The sequence below is a fragment of the Microtus oregoni genome, unplaced genomic scaffold (genome assembly GCF_018167655.1).
Source record: "Microtus oregoni isolate MIOR12 unplaced genomic scaffold, Mior012 000008F_ref0000371, whole genome shotgun sequence".
NCBI classification, from domain to species: domain Eukaryota; kingdom Metazoa; phylum Chordata; class Mammalia; order Rodentia; family Cricetidae; genus Microtus; species Microtus oregoni.
The window spans coordinates 7513981-7537403 of record NW_024543067.1 but is presented as its reverse complement, the minus strand read 5'-3'; the positions used below and the strand labels follow the sequence as shown (position 1 = coordinate 7537403).

The 23423-nt window shown below is 42.7% G+C and overlaps 1 protein-coding gene across 7 annotated transcripts in view; it reads left to right on the top strand.

Annotated features, from left to right (window-relative positions):
• The window catches only part of Lpar1 (lysophosphatidic acid receptor 1), a 116323-nt gene that overhangs the window by 52572 nt on the left and 40328 nt on the right, over positions 1-23423 (top strand). For all 7 annotated transcript variants that reach the window (XM_041657771.1, XM_041657776.1, XM_041657772.1 and 4 more), the window contains one exon: positions 12629-13376. In XM_041657771.1, coding sequence (XP_041513705.1) covers positions 12629-13376 — 748 coding nt within the window. The remainder of the gene's footprint in view (positions 1-12628; positions 13377-23423) is intronic.

The following is a 23423-nucleotide window of genomic DNA, read 5'->3' as shown; positions in this document are numbered from 1 at the left end:
ATTTGGATTTCAATGTTAATGGAAGGGTCAGTAGCTCAATACTAGAGTATGTCATTTGGTGATAGGGGTGTCTGAGATCTTACAAGGTGCTTGACTGCCATCCCTGGGATTCCATTAAGGAAGGGACCTTTGCCTTCAGTGTTGTGGATGCTGTTCCCTTCTGCCTCTCGAGTGTAAGACGGCATTTGTGTTCACGCTAGTGACCCAGAAAGAGTTTGAACCCCTTAAGTGATTTTGTTTTCATTAAAGGTGTATGTTTGTGATGGTTTCCAGTGCCTTTTAGTTTTCCTCTGATATTTTGAACTGTTTTAAAGCCTTTGTATTTTCAAAGTCTATGTCTTAGAAGCTTTTACTTTGAGTTGGATGAAAGCAACTGAGTTCTGCATTCCAATTCTGGATATGTTACTCTGAGTTTGAAGACTCTCTCTCTCTCTCTCTCTCTCTCTCTCTCTCTCTCTCTCTCCACTTCTTCCTCCCTCCCTCCTTTCCTCCCTCCATCTGCCGTGTGTGTGTGTGTGTGTGTGTTGTTGTTGTTGTTGTTGTTTTTGTAGAAGCCCATATTAAGAGGTTTCAAACATTCTCAAGAATGATCACAAGCCCCTGCTACAATCTAGAGTCACCAGTTACCAAAGTTCAACCCATTGGCTTCACATGTGGGAAGTTGAAACACTAAGTCCACAGCTTTGCTCCATCTCTTATCTGTCTGCATATCTCACTATTCATCTGCCAGATATAACTTGTTTATATAACCGCAATTCCATTATCACACCTAAGAACTGAAAGCAGCTGCTGACAGCATATTGTGCTCAATCGTGTTGTCGTGGAAGGTCAGCAGACAGAGTCATTCCCTCTTCTGTTACTAATTCATCCCATGAGCTCTCATCGTTTAAAAAGACAGTTTCCTTTCCCTTTCCTCTTTACTCTCTGAAGGAGTTGGAAATTATAACGAGACTTTCACCAACCAAGACTACAGAAATGAAATGCTCACTTTAGTGTTCCATGTAAGGAAGTTAAGGCAATAGTTAAAATTTGATTGCCAAGGAGTCAGGCATGATTTTTATTAGGCAAAAGTATGAATAATTAATAGTTGTATGAAATATTATTTTACTATGAATCATTCATTGCAGTATGATGTTCCCTGGGCCACACAATGAAGCCATAGTGTGATCTGGCTTTACATACATGGACCTGAGAAAGAGAAAGGGTTCATAGGATTAGATCCATATAGATCTTGCAAGTCTGAGCTGTTATATACAGTGCCAAGAGACCTTTCACTATAGGTTTTCCTTTCAGCTTTGTTTTTCATGTTGTAGAATTAAAACAATGTGTACTCTACTTGAAAGTGTAGATGGGAAGTCAGGGGCTGAGTGCTTTGTGGAGTCTTTAATAGCTACCAGGCAGATGCTAGCTCTCACCATGTCCCCATGGTGGCTGTGAGAGTTCCTTATAGGGAGCAAGCGGTGGCTGCATAACGGTGTGTGTGTGATGTGCATCTGTCTTTTGCCAGGAGACCCATCAGAGGAGAGCGCGTTAGATAAACACCCTGTGGAAAACTCCCACATGCTGCCAGGAATAAATGCACGTGCAGATAAACACTGAGATTTCTGACTTCTTCCATCTTGATCTGTGCTCCGATTAGAAGTCAAATTTCTTCTTATATTGCTATTTAAATTCATTTATGCCCCTTCTGTGTTTATAAACTCAGCAAGTTTGCGAGGATATCTTATTGTGGACTCTGAGGGTGCATTTTCAATGTTTCTTTCCTAAGATAAAAATCACATGGGGGGTGGTGGGGCGCCTAAGGCAAACCACAGAAGATACCTATGGAGTTTGTTTGTCTTTCTAATATGCCCTTGTCATTGGTTCAGTCTGCAATGGTTGGTGAAGCTACTTCTTTGTCCCTACAGGGCCTGTGGCTTTCTCTTTTGCACCCACCCTGGTGCGTGTCATTTTTACGCCTCGGTTCTCCCGACACTCCGACTTCTGTTGCAGAGTCAGCAGAGATGGCGGAGTGTCACAGTGTCCTATTTTTACCATAATCACAGGGTCCAGGGGCTCCATCTTTTGAGCTCTGGATCGTGCTGTAATGAGCCTGTCATTAAAGAAATGAGCCTGAATTTGCTGGGTGATGACCCTGCCATACCATAGTTGCAGAGTGTCACTTAAGCACGGCCCTGGGGTAATTCGCAGTTGTAGGCAGGCTGAAGCCTGTGGAGAAGGAAAAGGTGTGTTTCTTCTCTGTGTTCCTTAGTGAGAACTGGGACGGTGGTGCCCCCTCGTTTCTGAAGCCTGGGTTGGCCATGGAGCAACTTTCAGTGATGCATTCAGCTTCCAGTAGAGCCGTAAGACCCGGCAGCTAGAAGGACGGGGTGCGTGCTTGTGGGTGAACAAGGGCTCTGTAACCTCACAGTTGGGATGTCCAGAGGATGATCTCCACACACCAACGTCAGGTCAGCCTGCACTAGTCAGTAAAGGGGGGGTTAGGAGTCTAGGTTCAGGCCCAGATAGGAGACTGTTCACTGAATTCATGCATGAGCCCCAGCTCTAAGCACTTTGCTCCAGAATTCTGCTTAGCATGACCTTAACTATGGTTGGTAAGTCAATAAAGCCAACCAGGAGAATTGCAGTTCCATAGCTTAGTGGCACAGGTCATAGTTCAGGGCTAAGCTAGAGGGATGAGTTCAGTTGTGTAGAGATGACGTGGTCAGGTGATCCCACCTCTGTGAGTCATGGCCACATGGAGGGACTCACCTGCAACATCACACTGTCATGAGGAGCCTGGAGCCCTAAGGCACCACTGAGCCAGCGTGTGGGAATTCACATCCCTGGCAGTGAGGAAGAAGGTAAGGCAAGCAGAGATGAGAGGGCGTGCCACTGATGTGAGGACCACAGTCAGTAGGCACACTGGACAGTATGTATTTAATTAGAATTAAAAACAACTGTTTTGTCAGACAGGCTTTCCCACCACAGCCCAACATAGCCTTGAACTTGTGGTAATTTACCTACCCACTCCTCTTTTTTTCTTTCTTCATTCTGAGGCAGGATTTCTTTGTGTAGCCATCTTGGCTGTCCTAGAACTCACTTTGCAGACCAGGCTGACCCTGAACTCACAGAGATCTGCCTGCCACTGTCTCCCAAGTGCTGAGATTAAAGTCATGAGCCACCACCACCCAGCTTTACCCCATCCTCTTGTGTGCTGGGATAACAGATTTAAGCCATACTACCTGGCTAAACTGGAGTTTTTTCTTTTCTTTTTAAATTAATTACATTTGACCTCAGTGGTGGCATATGCCTTTAATCTCAACACTCAGGAGGTAGAGGCAGGCAAATCTCTGTGAGTTCAAGGCCAGCTCAGTATGTCTACATACAGAGTTTCAGGCCAGCTAGGGTTACACAGTGAAACCTTGTCTCAAAAACAACTAAAAATATGTCACTTTAGTTATTCATCTTGTGCTCCCCGTGGGTGTGCGTGTGTATGTGTGTACTTGCGTGTGTGCATGCTTGTGTGTACTTGAGTGTGCACTCATAAATACACATGCCATGGCGCATACTTGGGGGTCAGAGGACAACTTGATAGAGTCTGTCATCTCGATCCTCTAGGTCGTTTTGCCAACAAGGTAGGACCTAGGGACTGAGCTCTGGTAGTGAGGCTTGACTACAGATGCCACTGTCTGCTGAGCTAGCTCACCAGCCCCAGAATTCTTATAAGTACTTTTGGTCCAAGTTTTCTCTTAAAGTTATTAAAATTTTCTCTTGATATGTGAAATAGGGAAAGTGGCTTTTTATTGAATATTGTATGACTTAATTCTTAGTCTACTCATAGCAAAAGCAGTTTCCCGGAGCAGATTTTCCCGTAAGGAAATGACAAGAGAAAGTGGTAGGTGAGGGTTAAAAAAAAAAGAATAAGTGTTTGCTGCTTATGTTTTAAAACTGAAACAGAAGAAGTTGTAAGTAGGATATGTTTCTTAATGCACACTGAATACGTAGTTTTGCCTATCCATTCAGTTAAGACTTCATTTCAGATACTGTCTGTGGTCCATGAAGGCTCAGTCCCTGTGGGTTTTGATTTTTGTGTCAACAGAACAGATGCCATAGAAATGAGTACCTGATGCTCAGGTTGCCTTTAAATCCCAGGACTCAGGAGGCAGAGGCAGGTAGATCGTTCTCTGGGGCTAAGGGGGCCAACCTGGTCTGAATAAGGATTTGCAGGCTAGTAAGAATTGCATAGTGAGTCCCAATCCCCTCCCCTTTCCTTCAAAAGGTAACTTTTTCTTCTCCAGTTTTAGATGAAGAAATTACATTCTGTTCTGTTCATGCACACATGTGCTGGTGGAGGTCAGAGGTTCTATGTTATTTTTTGAGAGAGGTCTCTTATTATATTGGGAGGCCCCAAATCAGCTGGAGTAGCTGATTAGCAAGCCCCAGGGCCCTTCCTGTCTGCCACCCCCAGCACTGGAATTCCAGGTGTAGTCCACATGGAGCTGCACATGGTTGCTGGTGGTCTGAACCTAGTCCTCATGCTTCTCTGGCAAGCACATTCCATCTTTAGCCACGATGTCCCCATCCCCACCTCCTCTTTTAATGGCTTAGATTGAATCATTTTTGTGATGAAATATGTTTAATGATAGTGAAACGTGCAGGAATGTATCCATTATTTTGCTTTGTAAAAGCTTAACCTTTTGATGCAATTTCTCAGCCTTTTCTGTTTTAATAAATAAAGGAAATGAATACTTACCATCCAGCAAGGTCATTGAAGTCCTTTCTACTCTTTTCCCAATGCTGTTAATTTTTTCATCCAGATCAGAAGTTGACAGTTATTATCCTCTCTGCATGTATTTGAGGACATTCAGTTCTGTGAGAAAACATGAATAATTATAATAAATTTCTATAATTTTTAAATGCAAGAATGATATGCCATATGTTAACCTGTGCAAATTGCCTTCATGGTTAGTGTGTGTGAACTGGCTTTATTTCATTTCTTTTTAGTAGTTTCTTGCGTATATTGTAATTCATTCCTTCTCTGGTGGTTCAGTATTTATGTTGCTTCTTCATTTTAAATTATACGATATTGGCTCTCCTTAGGCATGTTTGGGATCCTCCCCACCCCCTCCAGAGTCCAGTGTCTGAATACGTGAATTTGAGTCATTTTTGTGAGACCGTTTTTCAAAGCTGTTGTACTGAGTTTCCATTCTCTGGCATTGTATGACTGCCCTCGCAGGCAGTGACATTTTCAGACACGTTAATTGTGCTGTGTTGGAAACAATTGGCCCTTTCTGTCGATGCTGCTCAGCCTTATCTGGTTCCTTCTGAGGAGAATGTTCATGTGGCTCTTGGCTGGTTTGACTTTCTCCTGGAGATTGTCTGTCCATGGCTTTGCACATGGTTTTTTTTCTGTTGGATCTTTTAGATTTGTCTTTTTGATTGGTAAGAAATTTTTACTCCTCGCTCTAAGGGGAATCGTATATGTAAATTGCCAAATTTCATACAAGCATTTTTCCTCCCCTTTCATTAAAAGTTTTTTTGTTGTTGTTTTTCAGCACTGAAGTCTTACATTTTTTTTTATTAGCTAAATTTGGTCAATGTTTTGGTTTCATTTGGAAAAAATCTTCCCATTATTCACAAGTTATAAATACATTTTTTGTTTTCTTCCAATTCTTTCAGATTACTATATAGTATATATAATAACATATAAAATATAAGATATAATAGACCCAGCACAATAATACTTAATAGAATAAAATAATATGTATTATATCATAATATAATATGTATTTTACATATATATATAATGCCTCAAATGGCATTCTGTATATGATAGTGACTTATACACCCTGATGTGAGTTCCTATGCATTAAATAGGTTATTATTTTTAAATAAATGAATACTTGATGGGTATAGTTTGTTGTTTTTACTCTTTGACCCTTTTGTGGGGCCTGCCACAGCCCCCAAATAGAGAGTCTCACTATTACTTATTATAGCTATTTGGCCTCAACTTAGCTTGTTTCTGGCTCTCTTAGCTTAAATTATCCTGTCTGTCGTTTGCTCTGGGCTTTTATCTTTCTCTATCTCTGTAAGCCTTCCTTTATTTCTTACTCCATGGTTTTGCTGTGTAGCTGGGTGGCTGGCCCCTGGAGTCTTCCTCTCCTTCTTTTCTCATTCCTTGCTCTCCCCCCCTCCCGCCCCCGATTTCTTCTTCTATTTATACTCTCTGCCTGCCAGCCCCGCCTATCCTTTCTTCTGCCTTGCTATTGACTGTTCAGCTCTTTATTAGACCAATCAGGTGTTTTAGGCAAGCAAAGTAACACAGCTTTTCAGAGTTAAATAAATACAATATAAAAGAATGCAATACATATTTACATCACTAAACAAATATCCCACAGCATAAATACATGTAACACATCTTAAAACAATGTTCCACAACAGATGGATAAAGCCATGCCACCCTATCAAGCCACCATGTGTGTGTTTCAGCCTCTCTGGCTAGTTCCAGAGGGTTTTCATGCTTGTCTGTGCTAACCTTGACTTGTGTATTCCACCTGGGCCTCCTCAGTACTGGAATTACAGGTCCATACCACCATTCCTGGTTGGGTAAATCCTTATTCCCCTAATTGTTTTTCTCGATTGATGCTGCTTTTTTTATTACCTGCACTGTGTGTGAACTGATATTCTTTCTTATCCATTATTTTACTAATAAGGAGACTGCTAAGACTTCTGGCACTACTAGTGGTTTTTAGTTCAAACTCACAGCCTCAGACATAACCATTTCTGCTTCTTAGTAGCATTTGGAAGTTGGAGAGATGGTTCAGCAGTTAAGAGCACTGCTTGTTCTTCCTACGGTCCTGAGTTCAATTCCCAACAACTACATGGTGGCTCACAACCATGTGTAATGAGATCTGGTGTCCTCTTGAGGAAGGGACCTGGTCAGTCGTCCTCATCAACTTAGACCATGAAACCCAATATGGACGAATTCAACAGAACCGCCATATACGGGCTGCCTATGCATGCTTCAGCATTGCTAGGGCATAAACTTCATTCATTCAAAATTTCCTCATTGACCACGATAATCTGCTCCAGGTGTAACCCATTAACCTTGCTTTGTAGTTCTTAATTGGCTCAGAGAAGCATCTAGAAGACTTGCTATATTTAATCCTGCACATCCTTGCTATTAGTAACAGCTTTTATCATTCCTCCTCTTAGCGACAACTTAAAATTCTCTGGGAATCTGCCAGTGTGATGATGTTTCCCTTTTTTTAGCCTGGTAGAGAAGAATCTTCATGAGAAGGCTTTCATGAAATAGTCTCACTGACTATATATATATATATATATATATATATATATATATATATATATATATCAGTTTGCTCTCCACATGTAAACGTAGTATTATTCTGCTACTTGCTTTATAAGATAAACCACTTGAGGTATTATTTTTGATGAATTTCTAAAAGACTAATTATTGCATCTTCTTCAGCATCCTAAGGAACCTAGAACTAAGCTATCTTGTGATTTGTGTCAGTGTTATATTCTGATGAGAAATCATGCCATTTTTCTTATTTTTAATTTGAGACTGTAAGAAGGATGAGAGATTATTTTCCTGGTAGTAAACCTAATACCATTTGAATAAATTCCATGCTACCTATTTTTCTGCTCTTATTCGGAGAATAGTGTAAATGGTTTGATTGTTTTAGCTTTAATAACTGGAAATGAAAAGGACATAGAAATCTTTTATGCTTCCATTTCAAAAAGAGAGAACGGGACTAGGAGCCTACGTTTTGAACACGTGACTTGGTGGACATTGGACTCAGGAAGAGTCTAAAGCTCCGAGTTGTACATACCCTCACACGTTCCACTGTGTTAATAGAAATGGGACCATGTGATCCTGAGGCAATGGGTACAGGTGGCTCCTCAGGGCGCATGGGCCAACCAGCCTAGTCTATTCAGCCAAATCCAGGCCACTGAGAGATCCTGTCTCTATAGCCAAAGTGGATGAAAAACAGTACCCTAGGTTGACCTCTGGCTTCCCCATGCGCGCACACGCGTGTGCCTGTGCTCTGACACACACAGACCTATGTGCACATATGCATACACAGGAGTGGGGAGCAAGCTGACTTCGCTTATATCATACTGCGGGTTCCTTACCCAGCGTAGATTAAGATGCCCTTAAAGCATGCCAGGGGAGTACATATTTACTTTCTTCTTGGACTCTCTACTAAACCGCAGAGGTCTAATTAGTATCTTGTGAGCTTTATGCCAGGTGTTTGTTTTTCCTCTTGGCTAATGAGTGTGTAATTGCCTTCTGGGAGTTAAAAGGCGTGTCAAATGGACAGGAAGTGGCTTCAGCAGGCACTCTGGTGTATCGTTTAGTGCCCTTTGAAGGCATAGTGTTGAGCTGCGTCCTTGCCTGACATTCCATAATTCCTGGGAAGGCGGAGAGGGGTGCATGAAGGTTAGAGACCCCAGACAGCACCATAACAACACCCTTTAGAGTTGAGGATGACAGGCTGCCGTGACTGAAGCACGGGTAGGGTGAGATTTCCAAAAGGAACATCTGTGCAGAGTAGCAACTGAGGCCCCACCCCCAGCCCAGGGTTTCTTTCTGGGATGCAGTGACCACTGGGGCCCCACCCCACCCCACCCCACCCCATGATTCCTTTCTGGGATGCAGTGATCAGTGCACGATGGAAGTACGTGAATGCCTACTTTCTGCCACTGAGAGACATTTCATTTAAAAGTAATTTTATCCGATCTGCATGTTCAGCCCCTCTCCAGGGCAGCATTTGGCAGCTTCTTACTCAACAAGGATTTCGAGCTGTAATGATTTCGCCTGTAGAGCAAGGGCTCTCATTGGAAAGTATTTACTGAATTTTGTCTGAGTATATTCATATTGTCCCCATGATTCTAACAGTAACTGCTGGTTTCTTTTAAGTAAGATCTTACGTAGATACCTTTGGTGCAGGGATCATTCTTTGCCTATTGCCCTTTCCTTCAGTACAGCCAGCTGGAGACCAAATGTTCACATTTTCCTCAGCAGTGTGGAAAGTGACCTTACTTCAGTAACTACCCAAAGCCACTGTGTTTACCTCCGCCCTTTCCGGTAATTTCTGCCGATTGTCACAATTTAAATAGTATGTTCAATATGTTTGCATTTCTTCCTCTTTCTCCTCGTCTCTCCCTGATATGATTCTTACCTAAACAGTAAGAGAAAATGAACAAACATTTACATCCTACTTTCCTAACTCAAGTACTTTTTGGTGCAATGATAGATTTATGCCAATATTATTAAATTATATCTTGTGTAATTTAAGAGTTATTTTTATGTTTGAATTTTTGACCATTTGAAAACAATTGTCATGTCTTATGAATTTTATACACCAGGGGTTTTGGCTGCATGTGTGCATGCATACATGTGTGTGTGTGCATGTGTGTGTGTACATGTGTGTGTGTATGTGTGTGTGTGTGTGTGTGTGTGTGTATGCACAAGCACTTGTGTTTATTAGTCACTTTCCTTGTGATTGTGGTCAAGCTCCTCGTGAGCCTGTGGGGGGCTTTCCTGTAGGGTCCTAAAGATTTTCTCTGTACAGCAAAGTTTTTCATACCTTGGGTTTTGTGCTAAAGCAGTGGTTCTCAACCTTCCTGATGCTCTGACCCCTTTAATACAGTTCCTCATGTTGTAGTGACCCCAACCATAAAATTATTTTTGTTGTTACTTTATAACTGTAATTTTGCTACTATTACAAATTGTAATGTAAAAGTGTGATTAGTAGAAAATTGTAATGTAAAATCCAACATACAGAATATATGATATACAACCCTGGTGAAAGGGGCATTTGACCCCCAGCAGGGTCACGACCTACAGGCTGAGAATCTCTGTCCTAAAGCTCCCACATCAGAAGCACTGGGGTGTCTGTTCTCTCCACCTTCCACATCTGGTGAGCTTGCTTTTTCTTTATTTTTCCTTTGTGCTTCGAGAGCCTCTCTTTACCTTTAAGATTCCAAAATCTCATCAAGCTACAGGGAAATTTGACCTACTTTTAACATTGTTCTGTAATTTATATAAACGTAAACCGGTAATGAATGTGTCTTAAGTTGTGGCTTTTCCTTGTGTGAGGCTCTGCCTCTCCAACTCCACCCCAGTCCTTGGATCTCCAGAATAACTAGGTGTTTGTTTTAATCCACGCCTCCAATTCCTTCTTGTTGTCGCTGACCCTCTCTATGAATGCTGGGTGGATATCTTACATCTTTTATTTTATTTGGCATTTCTACTCTCTAGGAATTTTGTCGTTTTTTTCTATTTATTCATTTTTGGTTTTTTTGAGACATCCTTTTTCTGTGTCGTGGCTGTCTTGGAATTCACTGTAGACCAGGCTGACCTGGAACTCACAGAGATCCATCTGCCTCTATCTCCCAAGTTTTGGGATTAAAGGTGTGCACCACTATTGCCCAGTTCTACTTCATTTTTTATTTAGAAATTATTTTTTATTGTTTTCTGTCTGACAAGTACAGTCATGGCTTCCCAAGACAACCATTACTAAAACCACAGGACCTCTGAATAAATGCCCTTAGTTGGCAGAAGGGATTTTTTACAAGTAGTTTTATAGGGGATTTGAAATGAAGAGATGATCATAAAGATTCAGGCTTCTTAAAAATGTTCTATTCACAACCCTTTTGTACCTGAAAACTGTTCACATGTCTCTGGACATGTCTGTTAGGAAGTTTCATGATTGAGAAAATTAAAGTGGGAAGGCGTACCCTAACTGTGTGTGTGGGGGGGAGGCGACATTCCCTAGGCTGATTCCTGGAGTGAATACAAAGGGAAAAAACTGTTGACTACAGCATTCTATGCTCCTGCATCTTCCCACTCTACTGACAAGACTTTCTGATAGAGCAGACCACATCTTCACATCATCACTCAAAAAACAAGCCCTTCCATCCTTGACTTACTTTTGCCAGTAATATTGTTACAGCAATAAAAGAAATAATTAGCACAGTAGTTGTTGTTAATATAATCAGAAAATTCCGAATTCAGGTCATCTCGATGTCTTTGAGAAGAGACTATGCTCCTGTGTTCACAATAAAGGGACTAAATCACTCACTGTGGAACTTGAATTGGATGAAAGAGGAAATGGAAAATAGGAGGGTGATCCATCAAAAACTGGATCAAGAAAACAGATACCTTCAAAAGACAGAGGTACTAGACATTACATGAGAAAAACTGAAAAATGAGAGATTATGATGAGTAATTAGAACGTCTCAAGTAAGTATTTTCAAAAGCAGACAGTTCTGGGTAGGTGTGGTCATGGGTGTGGGCCACTGGGATGTAATGGAATAGGTCACTAGAGGTGAAGTCAAGGAAAAGACAGGCAAGGAAAGTAGATGAATTACCTAGAATAAGGGCAAGATTTGAGGTGGAATGGAACACTAATGACCAAGTTCTCTGCTGTGTAGTGAGGGAGACACTCTGGACTATGCAGAAGATGCCAAGAGATGTTAAGACAAGGTTGTAGAGTATGACTTATTTAATGAAGAGAAGAACCTACAGGTAACCATACAGCAGTGTATTTGCTTAGTGATTTAGGACTCACAGCAAGAGAAGAGGAAACAGAATGTGAAATGTCTTCAGGGACTACTTTCTAATTCTAGAAGTTTCCAGTGAACTGAAGGTTTCAGGAAGAGAGTTTTTTTTTTTCCTTTTTCTAGTTGATATGCATTTCCCCTTTTTGTATTCTTCATTATCTTTTATTTTCTAACTTTGCTTTACTGTTTACTCAAACCTTTCTGGACTAGAGTGAGAGTATAAATAGTATGCAAATATACTCCATCTGTTTCTGATTAAAAGAAAAAGAAGGAGTAAGTAAACACATTACAAAGCAGCATCATTCTACACTGGGAGGCATGCGTGGCCTCTAAACTGATTCTATTTTACTTCTTGGGGAGTAGTGTCAGGTATCAGCTGCTTACAGTAAGCCTTCCAAGGGGGAAGAAAGTTCTCAAGAGTCACAGACTAGTAGCTGGATGCTATTCTGGGGATGGAGAGTTCTGGGGGTGGGTTGTGCTGACCACAGGAATGTTGAACAGTACATGCTGGCTTTGACTAAAGAATCTTTGATGCATAGTATGACCTTTGAAATGTTGGGGCTGATGGCCCTTCTGCGAGCTTGTGTTACAAAATGTCTGTCACAGGTCAAAACCACTGTGTGAGGTGAGAAATGTACACTAATTGGCCAAAGATACCATTCAGAAACTACCCCTGTTACTAAATAACAGGGCAGAGTAAAGTTCAATAGGATAAACACTTCAATTGCAGATTCTGCAAGATTTTTGACTGTTTTGGGTATTTTAAGGAAATTTGTTTGTGTGTGTGCATGCCATGTGGCTTGTCTTGAAGACTTCAATGACACACAACCACCAAGTAGAGACCTTGTCCTTTATTTGTCTCACCCTCTTTAATCTTGAGTACTAAATGGCCAATGTGGCTGTTGGACATTATTCTGGGTCAGATGTCCAGATTCTTTGCTTTTATTGTTTCATTTGAAGATGTTATAGGAGCCTTGTGTTGTCTGTCCGTCTTTATATTTGGATCTGTGGGTTTCGTTTATTTATTCATTCATTCATTCTTCTTCTTTCTCAGTTCACAGCCATGAATGAACCACAGTGCTTCTACAACGAGTCTATCGCCTTCTTTTATAACCGGAGTGGGAAATATCTTGCTACAGAATGGAACACAGTGAGCAAGCTGGTAATGGGACTGGGGATCACTGTCTGCGTGTTCATCATGCTGGCCAACCTACTGGTCATGGTGGCAATCTATGTCAACCGTCGCTTCCATTTCCCTATTTATTACTTGATGGCCAACCTGGCTGCTGCAGACTTCTTTGCTGGATTGGCCTACTTCTACCTGATGTTCAACACGGGACCCAATACGCGGAGACTGACTGTTAGCACCTGGCTCCTCCGGCAGGGCCTCATCGACACCAGCCTGACGGCCTCTGTGGCCAACCTGCTGGCTATTGCCATCGAGAGGCACATCACAGTTTTCCGCATGCAGCTCCACACACGGATGAGCAACAGGCGTGTGGTGGTGGTGATTGTGGTCATCTGGACGATGGCCATTGTGATGGGTGCCATACCCAGTGTGGGCTGGAACTGTATCTGTGATATTGATCATTGTTCCAACATGGCACCCCTCTACAGTGACTCCTACTTAGTCTTCTGGGCCATTTTCAACCTGGTAACCTTCGTGGTCATGGTGGTTCTCTATGCGCACATCTTTGGCTATGTTCGCCAGAGGACTATGAGAATGTCTCGGCATAGTTCTGGACCCAGGAGGAATCGGGACACCATGATGAGCCTTCTGAAGACTGTGGTCATTGTGCTTGGTGAGTTGTCTCCTTTATAGAGTCTCAGTGTTGTCATGTATCCACATTAATTTATGATAATGGTAAACAAGAGTGTGACTATTTACCTGGTATTATGCAAGTCTATGGCAATGTCAGCTTACCATTCTTTCTGCAGTTATAGAATCAGCTAAATACTGGTCTCAGTGTTGTGGTGTAAATGATGAAAGATATCATAGAAGATTTTTCCTCCCTAGAATACCATAGCATTCAAGGTCCCACACCACCAAAATAAAAACAAACGAAAGCCTCAGCATAACTGGTTTCATTTAGCTTTAAACGGTTTTTATTAGAGGCCACATCATAAGACTTTTGCCCTGAGGTCTTTGCTTCACAGATGTTCAAATGGATAGTGCTTTATATGATATGGGTACCCTAGATGCTTTCCTACATAGTTATCTATTAGTTCAAGTCTACATGCTGTAGTTATTTTTTATTTTATTTTTGAGCATTTGATCCATGTAGACAATGAAATATCATCATATGTACCTCCACTTCCTCCTCTGGTTCTCTCTCTATCTCCCCAACAAGCCCCTCCCAACTTCATGTCTTTGATTTTGTTTGTTTTTTTTTTTAATTTTTTGACAACCTATAAGTCCCATGTGCACAGATGTAGGGTATGGGAAACCTACCAGTATTGATTACCTTCCTCCATAAACAATGATTCTTCATCCCCCAGCAACTACCCATGAGCAATAGTTCCTCAGTATGGAGTTGGTCCTGAAGATCATCTACCCATCTGTGCTGGGATGATCTTGGGAACCTTTTGGCTGTCTTGTTCAAGTGACAGTCTTAGGTAGGTAACCACTGCACTGTGAGGTCATGATTTAGATAGCTCTGCCATGTATGGGAGCAGCATTCCTCAGCACTCACCTCTCTCCTCTGGCTCTTACATTCTGTCTCTGTCTGCCTCCTCTTCTGTGATGGTCCCTCAGCCTTGGTGGTGGAGATGGGTGTTCTGTTTGGAGCTCAGGATCTCTTTCTCAGCACTGTGACCAGTTCTGCACCTCTCCATTGACTGCTGTCCACTATGAAAAGAAACGTCTTGGGCCAAGGTGGAGAGCAGCCCAGGGCTGTCAGTAGCAGAAGCTGGGAAGACTCTCTATAATTCTTAACAAATTGTAGGCAAATAGTCCAAGGTTTTATAGAAATCTATGGCAGAAATCTTTAGGAAAATTAGTTTTGCAAAATTAAATTTCTCTTCATATTAATAGACATTACCTCACAGTTCAAGATAAAAATTATGATGTTTCTTCTATAAACTCAAATAATCTTTTTGTTGTTGATTTAAAAAATTAAAGTATAATTATATCATTTCTTCCTCCCTTTCCTCTTTCCACTCTGCAATCTGTCCCATGATCCCCTCCCTATCTATCTATCTATCTATCTATCTATCTATCTATCTATCTATCATCTATCTATCATCTATCTATCTATCTATCTATCTATCTATCTATCTATCATCTACCTATCTATCTATCTATCTATCTATCTATCTATCTATCTCTAAGTATATTAATATAATTTGCTCAGTTCCTTTAATGTGTCTTGTATGTATTTTATGACCACCTTAGTAGTGTATAACCATTTAGGGAGCTCATCCTTGAAGAAAAGGATTTCTCTCACTCTCAGCGTTTCTTGAGGCAGGCTAACCTTGAACTCACTCTATATAGACTAAACTGGCCTTATCTTGTGGCCTCTTGTTCAATTTCCTGAATGTTCGTATTATAGGCATGAATTACCATATCCAGTTTTAAACTCAAGTAACTTCAAACTTAAAGTTTTCCTAGGTTTTAAAAAAAACAACTTCATGGTAGTGGTCATTGTGGATGAAGATATGTACACAGTTACATACTCACAAAATAGTTTCAGAAAGCCTAGTAAACTCTGGGCACTGGGGTGGCACCTAGAGATATACCCACCTAGAGAACATTTGGAGAACATTTCTTTTAGAGTATAGAGTAACTAAAATGTTTGCTTAATGATAACTTGTTTAATTAATTACCTAATTGAATCATAGCTTCTTCTTAGACTATATTGAGGTTAATGTTTGATCACGTCTATTAATCCTAAAGCACACCCATATAAACAAAACAATGCCCCCAAACGAAATCCTTGTAAGAAAAACAAGCCATCACTTTTTCAGTGGTTGGGAACTAAAAGACACAAAAGAATAGGACAAAACAAATAGAAAAAAAAAGAGCCAAAGTCAAAGTTCAAGAAACACATACAGATGTAGATGCTCACACACCTGCACATCCAGAAATCTCATAAAGACACAAAGAGAGAAACCATAGTGTGTAGGCAAAAGACCTGTAAGGTTAAAAGATAAAAATAAAAGCCCAGATAAAGAATTAGGAGACAACAACACTCCAAAATTGCTATTGATTTAATTTTGTGTTGGCCATCTGCTTCTGAGCGTGGGGCCTACCCATGTGTGGTTTGGATACCCAGTGAGACTTCGTTGGAGAAAACTTAACTTTTCCTTTGTGAGCGGTTGTCAGTTGGAGATGGTTTCTGGGTAAGAGATGGTGCTGGTGTCTACTTTCGCTCTCAGTCCTGGGACCCCACCTGACTTAGATCTGTACAGGTCCTGTACAGGCTGCTCCAGTCTCGGTGAGTTCATAGGTGTGTGTTTTGTGTAGAAGGTCTTGTTTTCTTGGTGTCTTCTATCTCCATTGGCTCTTTCCATCTTTCCATCTTCTCTCCTACAAAATTCCCTAAGCCCTGAGGGGACGGATTGGAAGGAGACATCCCATTTTAGGACTGATGGTTCCAAGGTCTCTCACTCTCTGTCCGCTGTCCAGTTGCGGGTCTCTTTATTTGTTGCCATCTACTGTAGGAAGAAGCGTCTTTCATGATGGCTTCTTCCTCATTTAATTACGGTAAAGCCTTGGCGCATCTCTGTGCCTCCAGACAGCTTCACCTGATCTGAAGAAAACATGTTTCAGTTTGCCATGGATATAATCTGTGTATGAGATGAGATGCATAGCCTGAGACATTTTGCTTCCGTATTGACGCAGACATTTGTTTGCTGGCCATCAAATGTTGATGCGTGCGTGGCTTTTCCTTTATAATCTCAGACACTCACTGTTTAGATCATGGAGCACTAAATGACTGTGGCATTTGGACTATGAACCCATCAAGTTCTTACTTTAATCTTGACCTTTGCATAAGATTCCACATCTGCATCACGCACTGCACTTAATGATTCATGTAAAATTAACATTTGTGCCTCACTGGGTAGTTTGGCCTCCACCTTAAGCAACACTACCGCCACCTATCACATGAATTTCACATGTGTATAGCAAAAGTCGTGTCCTTTGAGGCTTACATAATAATAATTCTGTCGCCATGAAATGGAAGAAGTTTTAGAACATGGAAAACTCCAGTCAGGATGATGCGTGAAAAATAACTTGAAGCAAGATGGAAATATGTTTGTAACTTAGGAAATAGAGGTCAATAAATGAATAACAACCTTTTTGAGAAGAGCAGTAGGCGTGAGAGGGTGGGTGGGCTCCACACGGGAAAGTGGTAGAAAGCCCCAAGAGGAAAGTCACAGCCAAAAGCTGTCATGTGTTTGTCACAGTGATGCCCAGTGTCTCTTGTGCCGTCCGCTCTCCTGCTGGAAGTGGTGGATATGGGTATTTGGAAACCATGGATTTGTTTTGTGAAATGAACGCTGTCATGGCCTGGCGATCATCTCATTATCAGCTCACTGACTGATAATGTGGATCTTTGACTTTGGCTTTTGCACGATGGTTTTTAATATCTGAGAACTATGATCTTTGAAGATTTTTGGCCTGGGGAACACCAGCGGGATCAAATGTCTTGTTTCTTTTCTCTATGTGGTCTTTCACAGCTGTCTGGCTCAAAGTAGGTACACAGCAAGTAATTGTTGAGTGAATGAATGGATTTGGTGGGAAGAGCAACTTTCTGAGCTTTCAAGATGGAAGAGCAAAGAGCCTTGGTGAATTTACTATGGTATCACTTTAGCCAGCTATAAGGGGAGACACACCTGCCTATAATTCTATTATGTTCCATGAGTTTAAAATAAAGCTAGCTTTTTATTGAGACAGGGTCTCACCATGTAGCCCAGGATATCCTTGAGTTCATGATTCTTCTGCCTCACTTTCCTGAGTGCTTAAATGAAAGGCATGTCCCACCACAACAGGTTAATAGTCCATGACTGCTAACTAGAATGTGAACAACTTAGAAAATGGCTATTGCGGGTGTTTAGTTAATAGCCAATCAATTTTATTGTGATTTGTTCTGGGCTGGCTAGGACTTATCACTTGTATAGGATAGCCTTTGGTTTTTGCTGTATGAGAATGGGCTACGGCATTTAGACCTGTTCAGTGTCCATGTTCAAGCGAGCATTTGTTGGTCAGCAGCTGAGTTCCTAGAGAAGAGGCATCTTGGAGTCTCACAATGGCAGCACCAGCGGGGAAGGAAGCATGAGAGTGCAGATAGACTTTGAGTGGGTATTGCGTCTTAATAAGAATCTTATTTCAAATGTGTACAGCATTACTTGCTCACCTAGCACTCAGACTACCTTGGAGGTCTGGATTTGGAAATAACAACCCTACTGAGCATGGCTACCATGATCGATTTTCTATCTTTTCCCTGGGTGGTGAAAAAGGAAGTCTAGGGCCTCTGGGTAGCTTGCCTGAAGTCACACAAAAATGTTCTTTTTAAAAAAATGCTGCAAGATCCCACAGAGGTAGGCAGCAGAAATGCTGTAGGTCCCAAATGGTGGTGGCGAGCCATGTGGTGGCGGACAGCGGGCTCTGGGAGCAGCCAGTCCCAGACAGAAATGGCTGCCGGTCCCAGAGCAGTGGTGGCGGGCCATGTGGCAGCAGGCAGTGGGCCCCAGGCAGAGCTGCTGGTCCCCGAGCAATGGCTGGTTCCAGGCGGAGAGACACATGGTGGGCGGGCAGAAGACAGAAACATGGATAGACACAACATGCAGGGTGAGGTTGAATGTTTATTCAGGGGGTTATGGAGGAGGAAGGGTGAAGGGGGGACAGAGAGGGGGGGGAGAGAGAGAGAGAGAGAGAGAGAGTAGAGGAGAAAGAGACAGAGAAGGGGGGAAGAGAGAAGTGGGGAGAGAGGCAGAAGCAAAGCTGCCTCTCCGAGAGGAAGATGGAAAAGAGAGCGAGCTCAGGCTGGAAGCTGAAGATCAGCCTGCTTCAGGGGATGGGGAGGGGAATGGGTGTGGCTTGTCTCTTAAGGGGACCAAAACCATAACATTCCCAGGTCTTCCTTATAATAAAAAGCAGGCACGTCAAGGAAGCAGAAAAGAAAGGGCCCAAGATGGCGGTGGGCAGGTCAGAGGTAATGGGAGTGGGTGTGGCTTGTCCCTTAAAGTGACAGGAAAGCACAACACACACAGTAGTAAGTGTAGGAGCTAGAATTCTATACACCTCCTGACTTGGGTTCCATGATCTGTGTGGGTTTTACCTCCACACCATGCTGCTTCTCAAGAGTGAAACTATCCCGCGTCTTCTAAGACAGCTTGCAGGCCAGCGGGTTTTTTTGTGTTGATCCTTTTCCTTGATGCTACCAAACCCCACCTTTGCCCCTTTTCCAGGGGCCAAAGAAAGACTTGAAGGTGTGTTCTTTTCCTTTCTCTCCCTTCTGATACTACTCAGGATTCCCACGTCGGCCACCGTTCCCCGTGGTTTGGAATTACAGCATCCACAAACCAGCTGCTTCTCACTGAGCGTTTTGTTCAAGGTGTAGTCGACTCCCCATTCCTTGCCCCAGCATAAAGCTAGAGATCCCCTCCCCAGCTCAGGCTTCCATCTGCTTGACATCTTACCAAGAATTCCTTGAGTCGGTTCCCCCTGTGACTCAGGCAGTGGAGGCGTTCTTCCTTATTTGACCACAGGCCATCTCAGGATGGGAGTCCTTTCCCTTTCTGCTCTGTTATTTGTGGTGACACTTCACTGAGGACAATCAGCAAAGAGGAGAAGCAGAGTTCAGAAAGGGAAAGGAGCCCGGAGAAGGTGCGGAGCCTTTGACATCTGATCCCTGAGAGGCATAGAAAACAGAACAAATATAGGGGGTCATCTCTCTTGGCAAAAAGGATACTTTTTTTTCTAGTTTGACCATTGCAATGGCCAGTGGTCACCAGCAACGATAAATTACCTACTATTACCCATGTACTTCATGCCAGAGTCAACACTTGCCACCGCTCTTAATGTTGTTTGGACCAACTATTAGGGAAGGTCTCTTTTTTCCTCCCATTTTATATGGCAAGTTATTTGTGGACAGCCTTCTCTTTGGAAGTGGCAAAACAGAGTCCAGCTGTAGGGATGGGCTCCCCGCACTTCCAGCACAGGGTGCTGAGCGTGAGTTCTCCCGGTTTACTTCAGCGAATCTGATGGGTGCTAACAATATGCTCAGGAATAAACAGACCAATCAGGGCAACCCTTTGCAGAGCTTGCTCTGGAGAAGAAGCTAAGAAAGTGCTGTAAAGCAGTTGCCCCCTTGTTTTGGTAGGGATGGGGCAGAGACCTTGAGTGAACGGAAGGCAGGACTCCCAGAAGAGACAATATTGAGTAGATTCATAGTCTCTCTTCCTCCCTCTTCCTCCCCCTCCCCGTTTGTGTGTGTGTGTGTGTGTGTGTGTGTGTGTGTGTAGTAATAAAAATGTCGGGTGCCGTTCTGTTGTATTAGGAGCGGCGGGGCTGCGTCCCCAGCACCCTGGCCGCCTGGCTATCTTGTGCCCTGAAATAACAACACACAAACTGTATTCTTTTAAACACTGCTTAGCCCATTATATCTAGCCTCTTCTCGGCTAACTCTTGCACCTGGACTAGCCCATTTCCAATCAGGTGTGTAGCACCCCAAGGTGCGCTTACCGGGAAGATTCTAGCCTACATCCATCCTGGGTCGGAGCTTCATCACGTGTGTCCCAGAGAGCAGAGCTATCACATCTACCCGGGAGAGGGGAACATGGCTTCTCTCTGAGCTCACTTCCTCTTCCTCCCAGCATTCTGTTCTGTTTACTCCTCCCACCTATGTTTTAACCTATGAGGGCCAGCCAAGCAGTTTCTTTATTTTTTAACCAATGACCTTCCTCCATCATGTGTGTGTGTGTACACGTGCATGTGCACAAACACAGGCCACAGTTTGACACCACGTGTCTCCCTCAACTGCTTTCTCACCTTATGTTTTGAGGCACTGAGGCCAGAGCTTTGGTTTAGCTAGACTTGCTTGGTCAGCAAGTCTGAGGTTCCCATGAGCCTTCCCTCTCTGGTCTCTTCAGCATTGATATCACAGGTGTGTGACACCACACTGGGCCTTTTACATGGGTGCCGGGGACCCACGCTCACGTCCTCACACTTGCGCATCACACACTTTACCCTGAGTGGAGTCTGGAGAGGAGTCAAAGAGGAGTTAGTCATACCATAGTGTGGAGGTACAGGGTGGGAGGTGCCGGTGGGAGCAGGAAGGAGTGTGAGCAATGGTTATCATCCTTGGGAAACTGAAAGCAGTCAGGACGATTTGCATGCCATGGTTATGCTGGGTCAAATGTTGACCGGATGGGGGGGAAAACTTCAAAACGTACTATGGCGTTTGGGCTTTAGGGTGACTAACAGGAAACGCTAAAGTGCATTTCCTGATGAGCATCAAATCTTATGGGTAGGGCAGTGCACAAGCTGTGATCCAAACAAACATACTTGCTGTAGCAAAACCAGACACTGATTGGTTGGGATGCTGGTACCACAGACGAACCCATGCATCCTCAGGAGACTTGGCATATCTGGTTCTTTTCTCCTATGCATACTTTCTGGGTTCCTGTTCTTTGCTGTTCAAGTGTGAATGTTCATACTATATATACATGATAGGAAGAATTATTTTTTTTAAAGTCTTTTTTTATTTGGAATTTCAGAACTTTGAGGGTCTTTAAAAACCACTCAATTACCCCCTTTCTCTGATGAGTCTGAAGCTCTCACATTGAATATTTAACCCAAACCAGGGCCCGGCGCGCTGTCTCCTGTACCCCAGTCTCATCCACATGTTCTGCCTTCTCTTTTTTTCTGAACACCAGCATGTTTTCGTGGGGCTAGCTGGAACTCGCTCCAAACAGTGCGGCTGTGAAAGTTAGCACTCCGGGAAGGGCCTCTTTGAATTTGGTCTCATCATTACCAGCTGCTAGTATCTGACCTAAGGCTTTGTCACATGACATCCAAAACCAAATCGCTTGCATATTTTGTAGCTTTGACATGTATTACAATTGTGTTGACTTTCTTAGTAAGAATATGATATTAATGCCTTTATTCAGGTATGTGTGTTCTTACTTTTATTGACTCGCTTGGTTGCCTCAGATCCTCACTCTGGCGTTGATTACCGGGGTGATGATGGTTAAATTTCAGCCTCTTTGTGTTAGTTAATGTCTTTTTACCTTTACCCACAGGATAAGTTGGCCAGTTTGATTTTCAAGGTTTTTTAAGGTTCTACTTATTTTATGAATAAGATTGTAAGGATAAAATGACCAACCTGTAGATCTTTCTAGTGGAAAAATAAGAATTGGTATCAAAACAAAAATCATAGACCATTTGTTCTCTCTCTACAAAGTGCTTTTTTCTTCAGTGATTCCTATTAAGATGCTCTGTTGACCATTCAATCCGTGGCGCCTTTATTGAGAATCGTCTCTGAGAAGTCAGGTTTAACGTTTTATTTTTTTTTACAGAGACCTGGGTGGCAGTGAAGGAAGGCTTTCCAGTTGGCCCTGCTGGTCAGAGAAGGGAATAGACACAGAGTCTCTTCTTCCCTGGCCACAGGTGACCGAGCTGCATACACATCCTGCACTGTGGAAGGGAATTTTAGCTACCTCAAGTGTCCTTGGGTCCCTGTGGCATCCCTGTGAAGGCCTATTTGAAGAAGAGTCTGAGGGAGAATTCATGAGAGCCTTGATTGTTTGGCCAGTCCCTAGGTTGGCTTGGCCTTATGAGTGTGGCCAGGAGAGACACTCTGCAGGCACAGTGCTGTCCCGGCCCAAGCCCCAGAGAAAACACCTTTCCAGCGGCAGCTCTGAGTACTCTTTGTTGCCCATCTCTGTTCAAATATTTTTATTCCAAGGAAACAGTCAAACAGAAACAAAACCCCCAGACCACATAGACCCAACAGTATTCCTTTTGAGGGTGGACAGATGATCCTACGTGGAGCTCTTTCTTATTTTAGGTCTGTTGGAGTGACTCAGGCCTCTGAAGCTGAGATACTGAATGCTAAGGTCATGTTCTTGTCCTTACATGGAATAAAAGACGCACATGTTCCATTACTTTGGTGATTTTGATGAAGGCAGGAATCGCTGTTGCCAGGGGTTATAAACTTAGATTCAGAGTGAGATGGGACAGTTTGAATCTTGGCTTCTCACCACAAGCTCCCAGGACCTAAGATAAAAAAATGACTTTAATGTCCTTAACTTCTGTTTCAGAATTGGGTTCTATGAACTGATTTCTTAATGTAAAATGCATTGTTCAGCCTTTCCCAGAGAACACTTACTATAGGAAAGAAAGGCGTCCCAGACTAGTAAATCTTAGCCACGCAAGCAACTGTCCCTCTGTCTTTTTCAGACACATTCATATCCACAACTACCCACACACCAAGCCCACTCTTGCACACAATGGTGGAGTTTCATTTCTCTGTCACAGAAGAAAAGGACCATTGTGCTTCAGCAGCTGGCTTTGAGAGTAGGTTGTATATTTCGTTGTTAATGTCTTTGCCTTTTCCATGCAAAGGAAATAACAGTTTTGATCGGCTTTACTCCCCACAGGTGAATTTAACTGGGCTTGGCTGTTAAGAAATGTTTGGGAGTGGAAAAGACCACTTGGTCAGTATCTATTTGAATGCCATTTTCTTTTGTAGGTAGATCTACAATATTTACAATAATTAAGGTGCAGCCAGCTGCCCAAAGTCCTGCAGAACTAATTCCTTTCTCTTTCCTTTTGATGAGTGATAAAAGACCACGTCTGGCGAACTTGGAAAAACTGTCAGATGAACAGTATACTGCTTACT